The sequence below is a fragment of the Lissotriton vulgaris genome, chromosome 3_1 (genome assembly GCF_964263255.1).
Source record: "Lissotriton vulgaris chromosome 3_1, aLisVul1.2, whole genome shotgun sequence".
Lineage (NCBI taxonomy): Eukaryota > Metazoa > Chordata > Amphibia > Caudata > Salamandridae > Lissotriton > Lissotriton vulgaris.
The window spans coordinates 150,225,343-150,247,360 of NC_141689.1; the positions used below are offsets into that span (position 1 = coordinate 150,225,343).

A 22,018-nucleotide genomic window follows, 5' to 3' on the forward strand; every position below is an offset into this window, starting at 1 on the left:
GGAGGCGGAAAGTAATCCTCTTATTTACGGGGAGCCAGTGGAGGGTTTTCAGATGACCAGAGATGTGTTCTTTACGCGGGATGTCAAGTATGAGCCTGGCAGAGGCGTTCTGGATGCGTTGGAGTTTTTTGTGGAGTTTTGCGGTGGTACCGGAGTAGAGGGTGTTTCCGTAGTCCAGGCGGCTAGTGACCAGTGCGTGGGTGACCATTTTACGAGTTTCGGTGGGGATCCATCGAAATGTTTTTTTGAGCATGCGAAGAATGTTGAAACAAGATGCTGAAACGGCGTTGACTTGTCTGGTCATCGAGAGTGAAGAGTCCAGGATGATGCCCAGGTTCCATGCGTGGTCTGTCGGGATGGGTGCCTTTCCAAGGGCCTCTGGCCACCAAGAGTCATCCCAGGCGGAGGGGGAGGTGCCTAAGATGAGGACTTCTGTTTTGTCAGAGTTCAGTTTCAGAGGGCTGTGCTTCATCCACTCGGCTACTTCTTTCATTCCTTCGTGTAAGTTGGTTTTTGCGGTGTTAGGGTCTTTGGTGAGTGAGAGGATCAGTTGAGTGTCGTCAGCGTAGGAGATGATGTTGAGGTTGTGTTGGCGAACGATGGTCGCAAGGGGGCTCATGTATACGTTGAAGAGGGTGGGGCTGAGAAAAGATCCTTGTGGCACGCCACAAATGACTTCAGTGGACTCTGACTTGAATGTTGGGAGGCGGACTCTCTGGGTTCTTCCTGTGAGGAATGAAGTGATCCATTCCAGTGCTTTTCCTTGGATTCCGACGTTTCTGAGGCGCTGTAGAAGGGTGCTATGACAGACTGTGTCGAAGGCTGCGGAGAGGTCGAGGAGGATGAGGGCGACTGTGTCTCCGTTGTCCAGTAGAGATCGAATGTCGTCAGTTGCAGCGATGAGAGCGGTCTCAGTGCTGTGTTTGGCTCGGAAGCCGGACTGTGAGGAGTCGAGGGATTTGTTGGTTTCGAGGAATCCGGTGAGCTGGTTGTTGACCGCTTTCTCGATGACTTTGGCAGGGAATGGAAGGAGTGAGATAGGGCGGTAGTTTTTGAGTTCGGTGGGGTCAGCTGTGGGTTTCTTCAGAAGGGCGTTGAGTTCGGCATGTTTCCAGCTTTCCGGGAAGGTTGCGGAGTTGAGGGAGCAGTTGATGACGTCTCGGAGGTGCGGTGCTATAATGGAGTCTGCTTTGTTAAAGATGTGGTGAGGGCATGGGTCTGTGGGGGATCCTGAGTGGATAGAGTTCATCAGACGGATGGTGTCCTCAGTGGAGATAGGCTTCCAGTCGTTGAGGATGTTCAGGGGGGGTGGGGGTCCTGAAGGGGGTTGGGAGGGTTGGTCTTTGGGTCGGTTGTCGAAGCTGTTGTGGATGTCTGCAATTTTGTTGTGGAAGAATGAGGCTAGGGAGTCGCAGAGGGCTTGAGAGGGGGTGATGTCGTTGGAGTTGGCCGAGGGGTTGGTAAATTCCTTGACGATGTTGAATAATTCCTTACTGTTGTGGGCGTTGTTATCTAGTCTGTCCTTGAAAGCGGCTTTTTTGGCGGTCCGGATCAGTTGGTGGTGTATGCGGGTGGCGTTTTTAAAGGTGTCCTTGGTGCTGGTGGTTGGGTCTTTTTTCCAGGCCTTCTCAAGGGAGCGGCAGAGTTTCTTGGATTTCTTAAGATCATCGTTGAACCAGGAGGCCTTCTTGCTGCCTAATTTGATTTGTCGTTTTTTCAGTGGTGCTAAGATGTCGGCGCTGTTGGATAACCATTGTGTGAGGTTGGTGGCTGCTTGGTCTGGGTTTGAAGAGTGGGCTGGGGGGTTTAGAAGAAGCGATGAGGAGATCTGGTCGATGGTGATTTTGTTCCAGTTTCTTTGCAGAGTGGGTTGGGGGTGGTTGTTGGAAGTGGGTTTGTTGTAGGTGAAGTGAACGCAGCTGTGGTCAGTCCAAAGGAGAGCTGTGGTGTGGCTGAAGGAGACATGTTTGCTGGAGATGAAGATAGGGTCGAGTGTGTGACCTGCGATGTGGGTGGAGGTGGTAACAAGTTGTTTAAGTCCGAGGTTGGCGAGGTTGTCCAAAAGGGAGGTGGTGTTGCGGTCGTTGTTCTTTTCAAGGTGAAAGTTGAGGTCGCCCAAAAGGATGTAATCCTCGGAGGGGAGCGCGTGTGGAGTGATGAAGTCCGTGATGTCTTCACTAAACTTTGAGCGGGGTCCTGGTGGCCTGTAAAGGAGGGTGCCTCTGAGTGTGGTTTTGGGGTCGATGTGGATCTGGAAGTGAAGGTGTTCAGAGTTGGCGAGGTTGACGTCTGAACTGGTAGAGATGCGGATGGATTTCTTATGGACGATAGCGATACCTCCTCCTGTGTGGCCGGTACGGTCCTTGCGTATGATCTTATAGTCTTCTGGGATGGCAATGGTGATGTCAGGGGCAGAAGAGGCGTTCATCCATGTTTCTGTTAGGAAGGCGACGTCCGGAGAGATGGTGTCTAGTAGATTCCAGAGGTCAATGGCGTGCCTGTGGACCGATCGGGTGTTGAGCAAGATGCATTGTAGGTGGTTGGGGTCGGATATCTGTTGTGTGATCGTAGCGGAGTTGTTGTCGGTGCCGTTGAATTTGCAGGAGTTGCATGAGAAAGGTCCCTGGGTGTGTCCAGGAGCGGCTTGGACGCAGTTGGGGGAGCGGCCGGGGTTAAGGGCTAGGAGGGTGGTGGCATCGTAAGTAATGCGGGAGGGGTGGGCATTGCGAGGACCAGGGGGACTGGCGCTGGGCGCGGTCCAGGCGCGGACGGGCGTAGACGGGCTTACCTTTGGCGCACCTTCGGCGCAACTGGGGCGCGATCGCTGCGCGTGACCGCTGCGCGGAAGCTCATCTGTCATATATGGATGGTGGAAAGGGGGAGGGGCGAGGGCGGCTCAGCTGGGAGGCGGGGCGGGCTCACGAGGACGCAGACCGAGGACAACAACCTAATAAACAAAATGGCAGTGGGGGGAGGGCAGAGCACAGCGCCGGGGATAAACGCGCACTAAAGTTGAATTAATGGCAGCAGAAGCGAGGCGGATCAGCGCCCAGAGCAATACAATACAGTCAAACTTTTTTAAAAATACAATACAGTTGCAGCAGAAGCGAGGCGAAGCAGCGCCCAGAGCAATACAATACAGACACACTTTTAAATATACAATACAGTTGCAGCAGAAGCGAGGCGAAGCAGCGCCCAAAGCACTACAATACAGACAGCTTTTACGATACCAGGTCTCGCCAGGGAGACTGGGGAGCGACCTCTCAGCAAGCAGCAATGTTATGCGCTCCAAGGCCACTTTCCCCATAATTGTTGCCGAAGAATCAAGGAGAGAGATTGGCCTCTAACATGCTGGGTCATCCCTGGTACATTTTTGTAAAAATGGGGATGATCACTGCCTTTGCGCATGACTGTGGAAAACCAAGCTTACAGGCTGCATTAAAAAAAACATGGGTTAAAACCACTGCCCAAAATTTGGTATCTGCCTTGGAGAGGTCAGCCAGTACACCATCGGGACCAGGCACATTTCCTCCTGATGTCGAGGTGATGGCTTTATGGACCTCGTTTGTATTAAAAACAAGAGGGCAACCTACTAATCCGGGAACAATGTGTCCCATGGAGTTCTCTATATTCTCCAGGTATTTGTCTCACACATTTCTTCAAAAAATCCTCAGAGAAGCATAACACTGTGATATAAAATACAAAAGAAAATGCATTGTAGCATTTTAAAGTTTCTCATTATTGAAGCATTGTTTAAAAAACTGAAGGCCTGTAGAGATCTCCTGTCCAGGGACACCTCTATGGCCAGAATGTTTCCTTCACGCTGGTATAATTAGGGGCCGAACCCCCAAGTCAACGCTCCAGGCTGTGGCCCTGGAATCACCCACCTGAAAACACAAGAGTCCATCCTCCCCTCCTACAGACTGGTAGGTGTTAAAATATCGATTACAAAAATATAGCTGACATAAATATCGTTGTAAAAATATCGTTTACAAAAATATCGACACCCTATACTTAAACAGGTAAGTACATAAATATCGACTCCAAAATATCGTTGTAATTAATATAGATGTATAAAATATCGACTTTTTAAAATAATTAAAATTACATTAAATAATAAATAAATATAAGTACTATTAACAAAATACATGACATTACTTTTATTTTTTAACTATTTCAAAAAAAAATTACTACACTTTTTAATTATAAACTTAATAAATGTGGACATATAAATTGATTTTACACATTACTTTATATAACAACAATAATACATACATATAACTAAAATATACAATATATTACTAATTAAAACATTTGATAGCGTAGGAGTAAAAATTACTATTCCCACTCCAGAGGGTGCAACAGTAGGGAAAACTGACCCTGAACCCAAAAAATATCCCTTTAGCCAAGAACTGAAAACTGACCCTGAACCCTAAAAATACCCCTTTACCCAAAAAACCAAAACTGACCCTGAACCCTAAAAATACCCCTTTACCCAAAAACTGAAAACTGACCCTGAACCCAAAAAATATCCCTTTAGCCAAGAACTGAAACTGACCCTGAACCCTAAAAATACCCCTTTACCCAAAAACCCAAAACTGACCCTGAACCCTAAAAATACCCCTTTACCCAAAAACTGAAAACTGACCCTGAACCCTAAAAATACCCCTTTACCCAAAAACTGATAAATGCCGCACTCCGCACTTTACCCAAAAACTGATAAATGCCGCACTGCGCTTGCATTTATCGCGCTACTGCTTTTAAATGACCTTTTCTGTCTTCTTAGTTGTTTTTTGTTGAACACAGTTAGTTCCCTGTTTTTAAAATTGTCACCACCGCATTGCTGCACTATAATTTTGCCCTTCACCGCTATTTGAGCGGGCCGGACCTTCGCGCTAGTATTTTGGCGGGCGCCATCTTGGGTGGGTGCTAGGGAGCGCTAACATTCGCCGCGCTCTAGCAGTCAGGTGGACTGGCTAGAGGCAGGGCGTGGTTCATTAGTATAAAGGGGCTGAGGTAAGAGCAATATCGGTCTATGCCGCACTGCGCTTGCATTTATCGCGCTACTGCTTTTAAATGACCTTTTCTGTCTTCTTAGTTGTTTTTTGTTGAACACAGTTAGTTCCCTGTTTTTAAAATTGTCACCGCCGCATTGCTGCACTATAATTGTGCCCTTCACCGCTATTTGAGCGGGCCGGACCCTCGCGCTAGTATTTTGGCGGGCGCCATCTTGGGTGGGTGCTAGGGAGCGCTAACATTCGCCGCGCTCTAGCAGTCAGGTGGACTGGCTAGAGGCAGCGCGTGGTTCGTTAGTATAAAGGGGCTGAGGTAAGAGCAATATCGGTCTATGCCGCACTGCGCTTGCATTTATCGCGCTACTGCTTTTAAATTACCTTTTCTGTCTTCTTAGTTGTTTTTTGTTGAACACAGTTAGTTCCCTGTTTTTAAAATTGTCACCGACGCATTGCTGCACTATAATTGTGCCCTTCACCGCTATTTGAGCGGGCCGGACCCTCGCGCTAGTATTTTGGCGGGCGCCATCTTGGGTGGGTGCTAGGGAGCGCTAACATTCGCCGCGCTCTAGCAGTCAGGTCGACTGGCTAGAGCCCTATATTAATCAGTGGAAATGACGCGCAGCGTGTGCGCGCAGCGTGTAAGCCGTCGCTACGCCGGAGTCACGCCAGAGTCCAGCCCGTCTGCGCCCGTCTGCGCTGAGGACGGGCTGGACGGCGGGACCTATAGGTCGGACTTTGTTGGCCACGGAATACTGAAATATTCCTTACTGGATATGCTACGCCTTCGACCTAAAACTGCTCCATGCTTCCACAGATTCACTCCGGAGGACCTCCTCGTGTCCAAGGGATGTGGGTGCTTCCAGATAGACTCGGCCGGTATCAATTCCGCCTTGTCCGTCACCCCCCGGGAGCCTCGCTCGCCGGTTTCTCCTAGTGAACTGTGTATAAAATGCTTGCTCCTTAATGCGCGCTCACTTATTAAAAACAATAATATTTTTAAAGAGCTTATTTTGGAGAAGAATCCGATTTGGGTTTTTATTACGGAAACGTGGGCTAAGGACTCCTCGGGTCCAGACCTTATTGAAGCAGTCCCTGATGGGTACTGCCTGACTCGGCAGGACAGAGTAGGCCGGGTCGGTGGTGGTTTAGCCATCCTGCATAGGGACAGCTTTCAATGTCATACTACGCCTCTATCTGACCCCAAGGATGCTATTCAGGTGTTGTATTTTTCATTATATGATTCCCATATCTCTCCATTTAATGGGATTCTGGTCTATCGTCCGCCCCGTCCCAGAGCAGACTTTAGCTTAAAACTGCTTCAGCTCCTGGAGCCCTACTTTGGTCGGGAGAATCTAACGATTCTGGGTGATTTTAATTTTCACTTAGAGCTACTGGAATCACATGACACTTCCGTGTTGCTGGAAGCACTGACAGCATGTGGACTCACTCAACTGGTGAAAGGACCCACCCACCGAGCTGGTCATACGCTCGATGGGATTTTCTCTAACGACCAGAGACTCTCAGTTACGGTTCCTTTCTCCCTCTCCTGGTCAGACCACTTGGCCGTTCCTTTCAATGTGGCCTTCCCTAGTCAGGAAAGTTTCAGGAAAGTTACGAGTACTTCTGAAGTACGCAGGAATTTTAAAAACATCGGGGAACATTCTTTTGACCCATGGACTTCCCGTCTGTCTTCTATTTGGGAGATGGATCCCTCTTCAGCGGTGCCGCATTATGATAACATTCTTAAAGAGGCCCTGGACGAACTGGCGCCGGCGCGGTCCTGTTATTCAGCAAGGAAAAGACCATCAGCTCCTTGGTTCTCTGAACAACTCAGACTCCTTAGGCAGGAAGTAAGGAGACAGGAGCGTCGATGGCATGCCAGTTGGGATCTCAAAGACAGGGAAGCTCACAAAACCCTGCTCAAGAGATATAAGTCGGAAATTATCAGGACCAAACAAGACTACTTTGTGGCCCTGACTTCCTCCCTTTCATCTCCCAAAGAGCTCTTCAGGATCGTGGACTCTCTTACATCTCTTCAGGTCCCCGATCCGGTTGTTCCATCTCAGGAGCTCTGTAATGACATTGCTCGCTTCTTTCAGTCCAAAATATCGGACATTTACTCTTCTCTGGAGTCTCAGAGGCTATCAACGGCTGAGCCTCCAGTTACTGTAGTCCCGGATGTTCCCTCGGCAGAGCCTCCCTTGGCCGGCTATCTGGAATCTTTCCCTCCGCTCTCCCTACAAGATCTTGACACGCTGCTTGATAAAACCAAGTCAGGGTCTCCACTAGATGCTTGCCCTCTTAAGATCATGAAGCAGTGTAGGGGATCTCTTCTACCCCCCTTACTTGAGATCATGAACGGGGCTATGAGGGAGGGTGTCTTTCCACAGCAGTGGAAAAATGCTGTGGTTAAACCTCTTCTTAAGAAACCCTCCCTAGATCCTGGGGTTTTAAAAAAACTTCCGCCCCATTTCACTGCTTCCGGCCCCTGCAAAGATGCTCGAGTCCCATCTAAATAGGCATCTAGCTGCCTTTGTGGAGAATTCAGGCTGCCTGGACCCTTCCCAGCATGGTTTCAGGAGGGAACATAGCACCAAGTCCGCCCTCACCCTGGTTCTCGACTCCATCCGCATGAGTGTGGATGAGGGTCGGACATCCCTCCTGATCCTTCTGGATCTCACGGCTGCCTTCGATACCCTATATCCCCGGGTCTTAACATCTCGACTGGGTGAGATTGGGGTCCGGGGGGCAGCCCTGGGTTTGCTCTCTTCCTTTCTCGACCATAGGGAGCAGAGGGTAATGCTGGGAAAATTTCTATCTCCATCCCTGTCTGTGCAATGTGGGGTCCCCCAAGGGTCGGCGCTCAGTCCCACCCTTTTTAACATCTATGTGACCCCCCTTGCCAGACTTATTAGATCTTTTGGGATGGAGGTAGTTTCCTACGCGGATGACACTCAGATCCTCGTGTCTCTCTCCCAGTCAATTGAGCTGACCGCCTCCAGATTTAGATCTTGTATGGAGGCCGTCGGCCAGTGGATGATTTACAATTCACTGAAATTGAATGGGGAGAAGACCGAGGTGATGGTGTTCGGTGGAAGGGAAGATATTTGGTCCATGGACTGGTGGCCTGACTCGCTCGGTCTCTGCCCTAAGCCTACTTCTTCGGCTAAAAATCTCGGGGTGATGATTGACCCTACTCTGGGCATACGCCAACAGGTCAACAGGACGGTATCGACCTGTTGGGGTATAATCCATGTCCTTAGGAAAATTAGGAACTACCTTTCCCTGCAGGCAAGAAGGCAACTTGCTGTCGCCCTTTTGGGATCTCGTCTGGACTACTGTAATGCGCTGTATGCTGGACTGAATAAGAGTCAGATGCAGCGCTTGCAGGTAGTCCAGAATGTGGCAGCCAGATTTGTCCTCGATCTCCCTCGATGCTCTTCGGCCACGCTGGCCAGGAAGCAGCTGCACTGGCTTCCGATAAAGGAGCGGATCGTCTTTAAGTCCATGTGTATGGTCTATAAGGCCTTGGCTAAAAGCAGCCCTACAGGGATTAGAGCCATCTTGACCTACTACAACCCTGGCAGGAACCTCCGCTCCTCCAATCATTCTCTTCTCCACATCCCACGCATTCGGAAAGCCAGATGGGGTGGTAGGGCATTCTCCCTCTTGGCTCCTAAATGGTGGAACGACCTTCCATTAGAGCTTAGGTCCCTCCCTTCCCTCCAAACTTTCAGAGCTGCCCTTAAAACACGCCTCTTTGTTCAAGCGTATATGTAAGCGCATGAGTGCCCGCTTTCTGATCTTTTTGTTAGGCGCCTTGACACCTTCAGGTTTTAGTTTGCGCGTTACAAGATGCACAATAAATAAATAAATAAATGACCCTGAACCCTAAAAATACCCTTTTACCCAAAAACAGAAAACTGACCCTGAACCCTAAAAATACCCCTTTACCCAAAAACTGAAAACTGACCCTGAACCCTAAAACTACCCCTTTACCCAAAAACATTTTCACTAAAAAAATCCTGTACACACACCTAAAATTAATTAAAAAATTAACATAATTAATTACATAATTATTATTCAATTAACTAATTGAAATTAATTAACTATTATTTATTACACTATTTATATTCATTTAAAACATTAATTAATCTATTATTTCATTATATTTAAATTACTTCCCACCCTACTCCCCTATAAACCCACAACCCGCTACGGAACTATTAATACTAAATTCAACTTAAAATACATTATTAAATAATAATATACTACTAAAAATACTACTTTGACTACAAATATTCATTAAAAACACTACATTACTTATAATTATTTAAAAAACGATATTATTGTAAACTATGTTTTTGTAAACGATATTTATTACAACTATATTAATGTTAACGATATTTTGTCATCGATATTTCTTCCTGTAGATATTTTTGCAGCGATATTTAGGTTAGTCGATATTTTTACGACGATATTCCTGCTCTGTACCCTACAGACTCACCTCTGCAGAGCCCACAGTCAAGGCTTGTTTTACTACTGTTTGACGGATTTACTCCACGATTTCGATGTCTCTTGAGAAAAGTCAATTCCGGCTATTCCCATTGTAAAGCTCCCTGCTGCCCGTAAATGTAAATAACGCCTATAAATAAATAAATACAATTAAAAGCGCCACCTGTTTGACGACACATTTCCATTGCTCACATTTGTGATGCAAGTTCTATCAGCTGTGAAGCACATGGTAGAATTTACATTCAGTGCTTCTATCCTTAGGGTGGGAGCAGTCACTCTGGTGGAGATGCTGGGCAGACACACATCTCCTGATCCTGTGGATTTGACACTTCAGCCTCTGGGGCAGTTTCAGTTCCCCTCAAAGACAAAGCAACGGCCTAAAGCAGACTCTACATGACAGCGTGAAGGAAGGTCACACTCACGGATGCAGGAGGGTGTCACATCCCAGGCGCTCTGTGTACTCCGATCCAGCTGTCTGCACACCATTGTGCCGCTCGAAGGCTGAAACCCCGGAGGGCAGGTGACTCTGACACTCTCTCCTGGGTTGTACCACTCTTTGTACGGTGTGAGGGTGAGAGCTGGACTTCTGCTGCTCGGATACTGGCACTGCTCTGAAAAAAAGAGTTAATATAATATCACTTAAGGATCTTCAGCCGACCACATTTATCTAAAAGGTTCATCACGAGCGGTTTAACCGCGGAAATATGCAGAGATGGGGGAAACAGAACAGGATGTCAGACAGCAGGACATTCAAACGGTGTCACTTGCAAAGAACACAAAACAATTCCCTGCCAAGCATCACAAACAGCATACACACTTTATGGATCAACACACTCGACAATACCAATCTGTAATGTTTTTCGTTGCATTTGTTGTTGAACACCAATCCCCCCTCCATTGTTGGTACCAAGGGATGTGTGACCCTAAAATCCCCTTTGGTACCCCTTACAATGGTGATGCTCCAGTCAGCTCCTAATGTCACTGTTCAGTGCTCAGGTACATGTGGCAGCACTGAGGCTGGTGCACAGGTGAGAAGTGACAGTGAATTGTGCACCTTGTGTTTGTGAGACCTTCTGATCTCTGAAGCCTCGGAGACCCTACTTACACCGGGTGACACAGGGGGGAGCGGCACAAAAAGCTTCAGGACTCGCGCCAGTAGCCATGACCCGGTGGCTGCGAGCCTTCAGTCTATCAGATCTGCTGCAGTCTGGGTCTCTCTACCAATCCACATTATTCTAGCAACAGGCGACCCCCAGCCCGAACATCAACAAGGTCAAATAAAGAAGACGAGAAATACTATAGTGCTTGGACTTGAACCTTTCAATTCAAGGGAGTGCTCGAGGGATAGTTGAAATATTGTGGACATTTACACTTTCTTTTTGAAAAATAAAAATTGTCAAACGTTGGTAGACGCCCGTCTTATCTGACGATGGTTGCACATCAGACCTTTAGTACAAAGAAAGGAACCGCTGCGGCTGTGCCTCCTTTCAATTCTCACAGATGATCGCATGGCCAGCCGTCATCTGTAAATTTGGCAGGCAGAGTACCCTCGGCAAGGCAGAGGCAATGTCCTCTGCGATCCCATAGGACACCACTCTGTACATTACATTCTACACCGACTGACTAAATGAATGAATGATTGCATTCATAAGTGGCAAACTTCCCTAGCAAAGATCTCTTTGCACATTCAACTTATAGTCGTGGTAAAGAAATTCAAATGGATCCAACCAAATGAAGACCCCCTCACCCACGGAGTGAGGCTCCCCTGTGCGCCTCAAGAGATGAGGGTCAAGACGGGAAGGGATGACAGGAGCTGACCTCTAGTTTAAGCCTCACGAGCACAAGGACTAACATTCGCTTTTACCATTTGCTCCTTACTCAGCTTCTCTCTGAAACAACTCCCACAACTACATCCGTCTCTATTTGCAGGAGCTAAAGGCCCAACACAATGGGGAACATAGGTAGAAAGACCTGGTAGGAGCAGGCTATCATTCGGAGTGAAGAGTGGAATGGGCAGTGTCCCTGGTGGGCTTAGACTGTCCTATCTGCACTTATTGATGCACCACAAGGGACTCCTGCAAGGCAGCCTTAGACTCTGTGGGAGGAGAAGCGGGGCGGATTCACAAAGCTAAGTATACACTTTTGTAATTTATAATTTTAAAACCCCGAAGCTCCGCCTCATGATTTTCTATGATTTCATCCCTGTTTTTACTGCTTTCAGGCTTAAACCTGAACTTTCATGTAAGAGTTTGTGTGATGGAGGAAGTCTCCGCGAGTGGAACGTAGAGCTAACCAGTCTTGGAGGGTGGCTGGGGCTTCCCGAGGTTTCTACTTATAGCTAGGCAGCCCCACTCCGCAATTCCCTTGACTGGAACCAGGACCCTAACAGGAAGCCCTGGGTCCAAGTGAAACAGGTTTTCTCTCCCTCTCCCTGCCAGGGCTGCTGGGGCTCCCACTGTCATTCCCACTGTCATTTGAAGCGAAATCTCCCCCACTATTGCCTTGACATCATTGCTCCTAGCTTACTGGAGGAAGGTAGGACAGCGCAAAACATTCCCGAGTTATCCTTTTAGATTTGCCCCAACTGACGCATAATCCTTCCCCTTCCCCCGGGCGTGGCCCTCCCTGCCTCCTTTTGCTGGGTTCAGGATCGTTACCCGATTCTGGGCGCTTTTTACGACAATGGCAACTTACGGCCACAAGATGACTTGGTTACCAAATGTGTCCTAACTTGACGCAGCAGCTTTAGAGTCAGGCACTTCATTGAGCCGGCAAGCCTCCCGCACATCTGGCTCTCCAGCGCAATGATATAGCCATAGAGTCCCTCTGTCCCAATAGTGTGTGCCATGAAGGCTTATCGTGGCTCTACTGATACCTCTTGCAGTGGACTCCTTCCAAAAGCATGCTTATGTACTGCAAAGGGAAAGATAACTGGCTACAGAGATATCCAATGACACTTAGGGGGCATTTGGCAAAGAGAGGCACAATCTTTGATTTATATCCGCTACAAGAAGAATGCATATAAAATACTGACTCTCTCGTATCTTACAGCCATTAGACTAGGCAAGACGTTCGGGGTTTGGATCTGTGCTGGAAGGGGCGTGGGGAGACGGGCACCTTTATACATACATGGTGGTCTTGACCAGTGATCCAGGCATTCTGGGTTGAGATTCAGAGCACAGTGCAGACCACTACCAACAGTCAACTTCCACTTGAACCACCAACAATTCATTTGGGTGACCCAGGGGCCGAATAACATTTTCTGGGGAAAGACCCCTCAGGGTCATCTACTCGCCCATCTACTACTTGCGGTGCCACTATGTGTGGCGTGGATGTGGAAGCAGCCACTTCCTCCTTTAAATATATGGTGGAGGAAGGTTTGGTCCATCTACTCTACGATAAAATTGACTGCTATCATCCAAGACCGGGTGGCCAAATTCGATTCAGTATGGCGCCCCATTTAAAACTCACATCAACTGCCTACAATGGACAGGGGGGCCTCATATGATATTGTCTAGTTTGATCGAACCATATTTGGAGTAGGTTAACCACCTGTAGGAGAGCTCACTTCTTACTAGATTTCGCCTGGGTTCTGTCAGATGGAAAATGTGTTTCCCTCTTAGTCAGTATGATGCCACCGCCATCAGCTGCTGCCCTTATGATGAAACATCTGATTAAATCTTGTTTCACTTTCTGTTTTTCTGTAGATATTTTAAAGAATTGTATAAGGGCTTGCTCATCCCAGTGGTCCAAAAAACAAAGATAAAAAATTGCAGAGCAGCGCTTCTCTACTTGCAGTCATTGTGTACACATGAACTTTTTTCTAGAATGGGCCTATTTAAAACCAGCTTCATAGTTCAATGCCATTTTAAATGTATTTTATATAATTTTTACGTTTTATGATATGAGTTATGTGTTTAATTTGTGAGTGGTGGTTTTAACTTAATTGATTTTGTATAATGTCATTGATTATTTCCGTGTTTGTATGTGCTTTTATGGGCATTTTTTTGCTAAAATGTGGTTTTAATGATGATGATGAATGTCTTTTATTCAACGCTCTGGGTTTTTGATCCTTTCAACACATTCAGGAAATATTTGTAAACATTTGTTTTTAAATCCTGCAGCTCAGGGAAAGCTTTATGAGACTAAGGCCATGTTAATGGAATTTCTGCCCTTCCTCCATTTATAATGCATATCATGGTAACCACCATATCAGAATTAGGGTAAAGAAAAAGTTATTTATTTATTTATATTTTATTTATTTTATAACACTTGTAAGGCACACAGCTACCCACAAAGGGTTTCCCGGCGCCGGACTAGCAAAACACAGGACACAACTGAATAGAGAACAATCAAAGGCACTTATTTGTCGAACCTTTGGTAACAATCGCCTTTTGTATGTTTGACGTACAACCCTAAGTGGCGAAGGTAGGTCTAGACATGGGTCCTGTGCTCACCGAGCCACTGTAACCGAGCTACACCCAAGTGATGAGTCCCAATCAGGACAAACAGGTCTTGGGTTGCCCCTGTTCTGTTTCAAGGAGGAAATAGCCTGGCAGTTGTGGCAGGACTGTTCTATGTTGGAGCAGGGTCAAGAATGATTTGGATATGGCTCGGTCCAAACCGAGGTGGCATTATAGGCAAAAGAACGATGGGTTGGAATGCTACCCCAAGTGACTGCCAGTGGTTAGACAAATTGCAAGCATTTCTCTCATCACATTTTCATTGTTTGATGTACAACTCTAAGTGGGAAGGGTACGCCTAAAGTATGCCAGAGTAAGCCACTGGAATCAAGCTACACTCAACTGAAAAGTTCCCAATCGGGGCAAAACCGGTCTTGGGTTGCTTGTGTTTCAGTTCAGGGAGGACCTGGTCAGGCAGTTTGGACTGGACTGTTCTTATTTGAGCAGGGTGACAACTGATTTGCATATGGCTTGGTCCAACCTGAGGTGGCATGGTGTGCAATATAATGATGGGCTGGGATACAGCCTGGCTGACTACCAGTGGCTGAAAATAGTTCAAGCATTCCAGCCATCACTTTTTTTTATTTCCTTACGGCAACTCCCTAAGTGCGATGGGTATGTACAGCTGTGGGTCCCGTGCTCACTGTGACATTGGAACAAAGCTGCATCTGACTGACAAGTTTCAATCAAGGCAAAATTGGTCTTGGGTTGCATGTATTCTAGTTAAGGAAGGACCTGGCCTGCCAGTTTGGGGTGAACTTTTCCCATTTAAGCAGGGTGAAGACTAATTTGCATATGGCTGGGTCCAAACAGAGGAAGCATGGTGTGTAAAATAACAATGGATGGGAATGCGGCCCAAGTGATTACCAGTGGCTGAGATTAATGCGATCCCTCCATCCATCACTTCCTTTGTATACTTCACTGTGACGCCCTAAATGAGACGAGGATGTCCAGATGTGGGCCCTATGTTCACTGTGCCGCTGGACCCAAGCTGTACCCAAGCTGTACCCAACTGGCAAGCCCCAAAAAGGGCAAAACAGGTCTTGGATTTTGGTGTTCCAGTTCAGGCAGTACCTGCAGTGCCAGTTTCGACTGAACTGGTCCTACTGAAGCAGGCTGACAACTGATTTGCAGATGGTGGGATCCAAACTGAGGTGGAAGGGTGTTCAAAATACCAATAGAATTCAATGCAGTCTCGAATGATTACCAGTGACTTAGATACATTCAATCATTCCAACAATTGCTTTTTTGTATACTTCAGTGCAAACGATACACTCAGATGTGGGTCCTGTGCCACTTTGCCAAACTGCACCAGACTGCAGAGCCTCAATCAGGGTGAAACCGATCTTGAGTTATTTGTGTTCCATTTCAGGGATGAACTGGCTTACCCGTTCGGGCTCGAATGTTCTTATTGTCTTATTGGAGCAGGGTCAAGGCAGATTTGCATATGGCTGGGTCTAAACTAATGTGGCATGGTGTACAAAACAACGACAAACTGAGATGTGGTCTCATGTGATTAATTGTAGCTGAGATTAATTCAAGCATTCCACCAATCATATTTTTGTTCATTTTTTTGTATAATCCACTGCAAATCCGTATGTGTGACAGGTATGCCCAGACGTGGGTCCTTGGCCCACTGTGCTACAGGAACCAAGCTGCATCCGAGCTACGAGCCCTTATCAAGGTAAAACCAGTCTTTGGTTGCTTGTGTTCCATTTCAGGGAGGACCTGACCTACCAGTTCAGGCTGGACTGTTCCTATTGGAGCAGGGTGATGACTGATTTGTATATGGCTGGGTCATAACTGAAGTGCCATTGTGTGGAAATTAATGATGGGTGGGGATGCAGGCTGAGTGATTACCAGTGGCTGAGAATAATTCAAGCATTTCATCCATTATTTTTTTCGTACATTTCAGTGTGACGCCCTAAGTGCCATGAGTATGCCCAGACATGTGTCTGTGTGCTCATTGTGTCACTGGAGCCAAGCTGCAACCGACTGAAGAGCTCTACACAGGGAAAAACCGGTCTTGGTTTGCTTGTGTTCCAGTTCAAGGACAACCGGGCCTGCCAGTTTGGGCTGCACTGTTCCTATTAGAGCAGAGTGACGACTGATTTGCATAAGGCTGGGTATATACTGAGGTGGCATGGCGTACAAATAATGATGGATTGGGATGCGGCTCGAGTGACTACCAGTGGTTGATATTAAGGCAAGATTTCCATTCATCACAAGCTCTATTGAGGTCTGCCTGATCTTATGACTCCCCCCTCATCCAACAGCTCCAAATGAGCTTCAGTGGAGCTTTTTGCTTGTAGGTGCTATATCCTCTTACAACTTTAAATTGAATATCTCACGTTCTACATGTTGTATGTTTGTAGTTCTGGTATCATTTTATTAATTAAAATCTACTCTATTGGTCTAAATGGGTTTGAGATTTTTCTTTTGTTGTGTGTTAACTTTATTACTGTTGGCGAGCTGCATAAATACTTTACACATTGCCTTTAAGTTCATTTTTGCCAAGCTACTACAGGGTTAAACACAGATTAGTATAGTGACTTTTATGGTTCACCCTGAGAAGGATTGTGGTTGTTGCATGAGTGGCCTTCCACCCCTTCAACCAATAACCCAATTTCTTACAAGCACAAGTCCTAACCTTCTCTTTTTCTGTTTGTTCTTCATTCAGTTTACCCCTCTGAAACAACTCCCTTTCTTTGACCATGGATACATCTATCTCTATTTGCACGAGCAAAAAGGACCAACACAACAGGAGGGAAATGGGTATAAAGAACTGCGAGCAAACTGCAATCATTTAGGATTGGAGTACTCAGAGCAGTGGCCCACATGCATCAATGTCGTCTTTTGCGATTTCTAAATTGCGATAAATAGCGATTCGTAATTTAGAAATCGCAAAAGGCTATGCATGATTATTTTTTTAATTTTTATGCAATTCGGTAGAAATCGCTATTTTTACCGAATCGCATAAAAATGCGATTTTCAAATTGCGAATTCGCAATTTGAAAATCGCAAATCCTGATTGCATTTCAAGGGTGGTGAGGGGAGTTCAAATGAACCCCCCCTGCACCCATGAAATGCTGTTTTCGCATCATGTTGCACACACACATGTCCTAAGGACATGTGTGTCCGTAACATGAATGTTAAAAAAATGCATTTTCAGCGTTATTTTCACTTTTTGCAAATTTACCGAGTAGTTCAACTACTCGGTAAATTTATCCCTCTAATTGCGAATTCGCAATTTAAAAAGTATTCATGCATTGCTTTTAAGAAATCGCAAATTTGCGATTTCTTAAAAGCAATCGCAATTTTAGAAATCGCAAAAATTTTGCGATTTGTAAAATTGCTTGATGCATCTCTAAAAGCATTTTTTGAATCGCAAACGGCCGATTTTAAGGAATCGCACCGTTTGCGACTCCAAAAATGCTTGATGCATGTGGGCCAGTGTCCCTTATACGGATGCACACCCCTCTCTGCAATTCCTGTTTATGAAACATGGATTAGGCTCCTGAATCTGCACTGTTCTGGCACTGCCTTGTCATTCATCCCAGAAGCACTGCCTAATCAATTTCTATGATTTGATCCCTGTCTTTACTGCTTTCCGACTTAACTTGCCTCACCAAGGTTTCCTAGGATCTACACTCAGATCTTCCCTGTCGGCTACTCATCTGAGGTTTCCCAGATCTGTGAGAGTTTAGGGACCACTTCTATTAAAGCATACATTTTCTGAGTTCTCTATTGTTGATGCTGAGTACTTGGAGTGATGAACTGTTGTTCTTCAAAATCTCCCTTTCCTCTCTGGTGGTGAATAAATCAGTCAAGACCAAGGTCACATGAGCTGGACTGAAGGTGAGGCCGGATACCGTGTAACACATTTATGACACTCGCCCTGCAGCTGAAAGGTCCAAGTCCGAGTTATCACTTAATTAACACTATTATAATGACACCTAGGAATAAATACAGAATAAAGAGTAAATTATAGTTTAGAATTCCATGAAACCCTAAGCAAAGTATTTTGTGACCCGCTGTGTGCGAGCACCATCAATCATTAACAGTTACCCGTTTAGAAAAGAACATTTCCAACAGGGGAAGGTGGATGAGATGACACTGAGCATGACGTGATTCCACAATGGTACATAAGGGGCCACATAAGTCCTTTCACAGGCTTTTTATACAGCTAGAAAGCAAGAAAGCCAGGTGCTGGACTTTTACGAAGCACGACATGGTCAACAGGCAGCCAACGCCCAGAGAGGGCTCATTAGTTGAGATAAATGTTCTAGAGATTATGCTTCAGTACTTGACCAATACATCACTCTATGAAAGCTCTGCTACTTCAAATCTGTTATGTTTAAGGCGCAGCTAAGCTCACAGAGCCACGTCTGAACTGTGCTGAGCACAACAAAGCTGTTTGTTCTGTTTGACAAAGTATGGTTGTTTATCAGAATACTGTATTCAGAAGCATCCTTCAACATGAATATTGTGTTGTCAATATTGTTTATGAAACAATTGTCCCATTGTGTGCAGATTTTCTATTATTAATGCCAATGGGGTGACATATACTCATAAGCAATACTTAGGGCACGTGTTTTGCCAGACGATATTCTGACAATGATATTCTAGTACCACACTGTATGAACAAAGGGGCATATTACCAAGCAATAGCGATAATTATCGCTATTGCTTGGTTAGAGACAAAAATTTATCGCTGAGCTGCGGTGATTTTTATCACAGATAAACCTTGGTATTACCAAGGTTTATCACAAATGCGATAAAAATCGTCCGCAATGCATGAATATCGCTGAAAAGTCAGCGATATTCATGCATTACCGAGCTAATGCTCTTAGCCATGTTATCCACCTCCCATTGGATAACATGGCTAAGAACTGCTCAAAGCAGGTGTTAGCTTTTGGAGATATTCGCGCTTAGCGCGAATATCTCCAAAAGTTGGTAATAGGAGATAGCGATGTTAGAGACTGTTTCCAGTCGCTAACATCTTGGCACGCCCACTTTGCATGTCATTAGTGATAAATATTACTGCCATGCAAAGCGGGGCCGAAGATGGTCGCTATCTCCTACTAGCTGTTGCTAACTGGTGTTAGCGACAGCTTGGTAATAGGGAGATAATTTTATCTCCGCTCTCTTGGCTTTTTAAGCCAAAAAAGCGGAGACAAAACTCCCTTGATAATATGCCCCAAAGTGTCCTAATTCTCTTGATTTCAGCTTACAAGGAACCAAAATGCAGCACATTTCAGTAAATCAACAGCAATTTGATATGAGAGCGGGGTGGCAGCACAAATACACCATATAAGTGAATTTGGTGTGCATACAACTGATAACTCAACTGCCAAGTTTATATTTTGCAGGATGCCAGACTTTCTGAATGCAGAAACTCATTGAGTAATACCGAGTGCTCTTCGAAAGTAAAGAGATAACTACAGGGAGGGTAGATCAAAAGGGAGCATAGATCTTTGGCTGTACTATCAAGAGTGGCCCAAACGCTCGATAAACTACAATGTGGTTCATCCCCTGACCTGATGTTTCCAGACTACACACTCAAGGTTCAACAGCAATGCGGGCCATTCCTTGAGGTTAAACAGAAATTACATGTGATGCACTATTTACATGAGATGCAGAACAAGTGCATTCTGCGCTTCACAGCATGTGTCAAGGTCATTCAAAGGAATAAACGCGTTTTCATCAATCCCACTGAAAGTGCTTGGGACTGGGTTGAGGAACAACCAATCTTTGATCAAAGAGGATTGCCGCTTAATGATTCTATGGGTGGAGCTGATGGGTTTGGGACCTGGAAGCAGCTGGCTTTCCACAACCAGAAGAGTAGGAGGTAACACTGCTCTGCAGAAGTGTGTTTTTCCAGCCCAAAAATGTTGTGGCCTCTGTCCCAAAGGGCTACACTGAGGGAAGATACAAATGAAACCGGATATTCATAACTGATCTGGTCAATTTTCAATGACTTAATGGTTATGTTATCTTTCACCATACATCTGAAGGGTAACTTCTTTATTATTATTTCATGGCAACTACATCAGGAATGGAGCACCAACGGTGTACTTCCATCTTCACTCGCTGCCTGCTCCCAAATACCCCAAGATTCCAATCTACAACACGTGGAATGTTGATAACTTGTACGATGCCCGTGAGGGCAAAATGGAACTATCCCAGCCTACTCATATCCCCCCTCTTTCTTCAATTTCTTGTATGTTTTTAAATAAAACAGATAACCATACATGATGCATAAGCTAAGGATTAATGAACTAATACATTAATGGAATTTTGACAGGTAGAATTAGCACCAGTGAATATTTACTCACAAATATAATCTTTCAGTGTGGCCGGTTTTGTTATTGTCCTACCACACCTTCCAACTCTTCCCTCATTAGTCTTTTGGAGACAAAAATACATAGAACCATACTGCAGATCAACCCCCAGGTCATTGCTTGTACATGGACTATGTTACTCATTGACCTCATCCATCATCCAATTGAATTTCCAGTTGACTTTACCTTGATTCCTTTCACCCTGATTGGACATGTAACTGTTCCCCCCATTCCACTCTCTTTGGTTACATGGTGCTACAGGACTAAAAAGCCATACCTTTCCATCACTAAATAATGCAGAATTACAGAAAGGTTTCTTAACACTGAGGGGTTGAAAATACTTATTCTGCCCATTCCTTAGAATTCCTGATCTCTTATCTATGACTTTATCTGCAACACTAATTCTCAAATTGTTACTATTATGCCTCTCATCACAATGTTTTTTATAGATTGCTTGAGCATTATCTTGCCTTCCTTTTATTACATCTTATATGCATTCAACCCTTCCAGATCTCAGCATCCAGCCAACATTATCTTTTGTGAATAGGGTTCCATCTCTCATAAGTTGAAAACAACTATGACCTCTAGCAGTACAAGGTATAATCATATGCACCCAAATTGTACAGAAAAACTCAATCTTCCCAACCAAATTGTTCTTTTTGCCAACTGTATGGAACCTTTAATCACTCGGTTAAATTTTTCTACAGCACCATTCTCACCAGGACGGTAAACTGAAGTTGTTTTATGTTTAATACCATTCCTTTTATAAAAAGGAAATAAATATTTCTGACATAAATTGCAGACCATTTTCCATGATGATACATTTAGATTACCCTTCCTTCAAAAATATTCTATCTAGAAATGGCAGTACAGATTTAGATTCTACTTGATCAACAATCTCTATCTATGGCCATTTACAAAAATGATCCATTACAACAAGCAGGCATTTGTATTAATCTCCTTCCAGAACAGGTTCAGCAATATTCAACACAATTCTCTCTCATGAATGTCTGGGCTACTAATTGGGCACACAGGTGGTCTAAAAGACACAAGTCTTGTCTGCATTTTCACACATAAGACAGTTTCTAACAACCTTCTCAATTGCCACGTCCATTCCAGGCCACCCGTATATCTCCTTCATTCTACTCTTGGTTTTACTAATTCCCAAATGACTTCATTTCATATATCAAATAAAGTTGATCTTAAAACCACAGGTGGAATTACTTTGCCATGCCTTACCAACCTCCATAGACAATTCATGTCTACATTCCCAAAACACTCTCAAACCATTATTTAGCATTTTTTTTCTACTAACCTTTTACTATTTAATTGTACACTTCCCCTAACACTTTAGGCCCGATGTAGGTAATTAGTACTTACCGATTCGTAAATACCGAATTTTACCGATTCGGTATTTACAAATCGGTAAATGCTATGTAGGTATTTTTACCGAATCAATTACCAAATCGAGAATATTCGGTAATTACCGAATCGGTATTTACCGATTCGGTAATTGCCATTGATTCCTATGGGCCTCAAGGCCCATAGGAATCTATGGCAATTACCGAAGGCCCATAGGAATCTATGGCAATTACCGAATCGGTAAATACCGATTCGGTAAAATTACCGAATTGACAAGGGGGACAGGGTGTCACTTTGACACCCTGTTGCACCCTTGATT

At 45.1% G+C, this 22,018-nt stretch overlaps 1 protein-coding gene across 1 annotated transcript in view; it reads right to left on the reverse strand.

Annotated features, from left to right (window-relative positions):
- The window catches only part of LOC147726126 (uncharacterized), a 689,775-nt gene that overhangs the window by 585,345 nt on the left and 82,412 nt on the right, over nt 1–22,018 (reverse strand). The window contains exon 3 of the mRNA XM_086960228.1: nt 9,953–10,141. Within this exon, the coding sequence (XP_086816354.1) occupies nt 9,953–10,141 (189 nt within the window). The remainder of the gene's footprint in view (nt 1–9,952; nt 10,142–22,018) is intronic.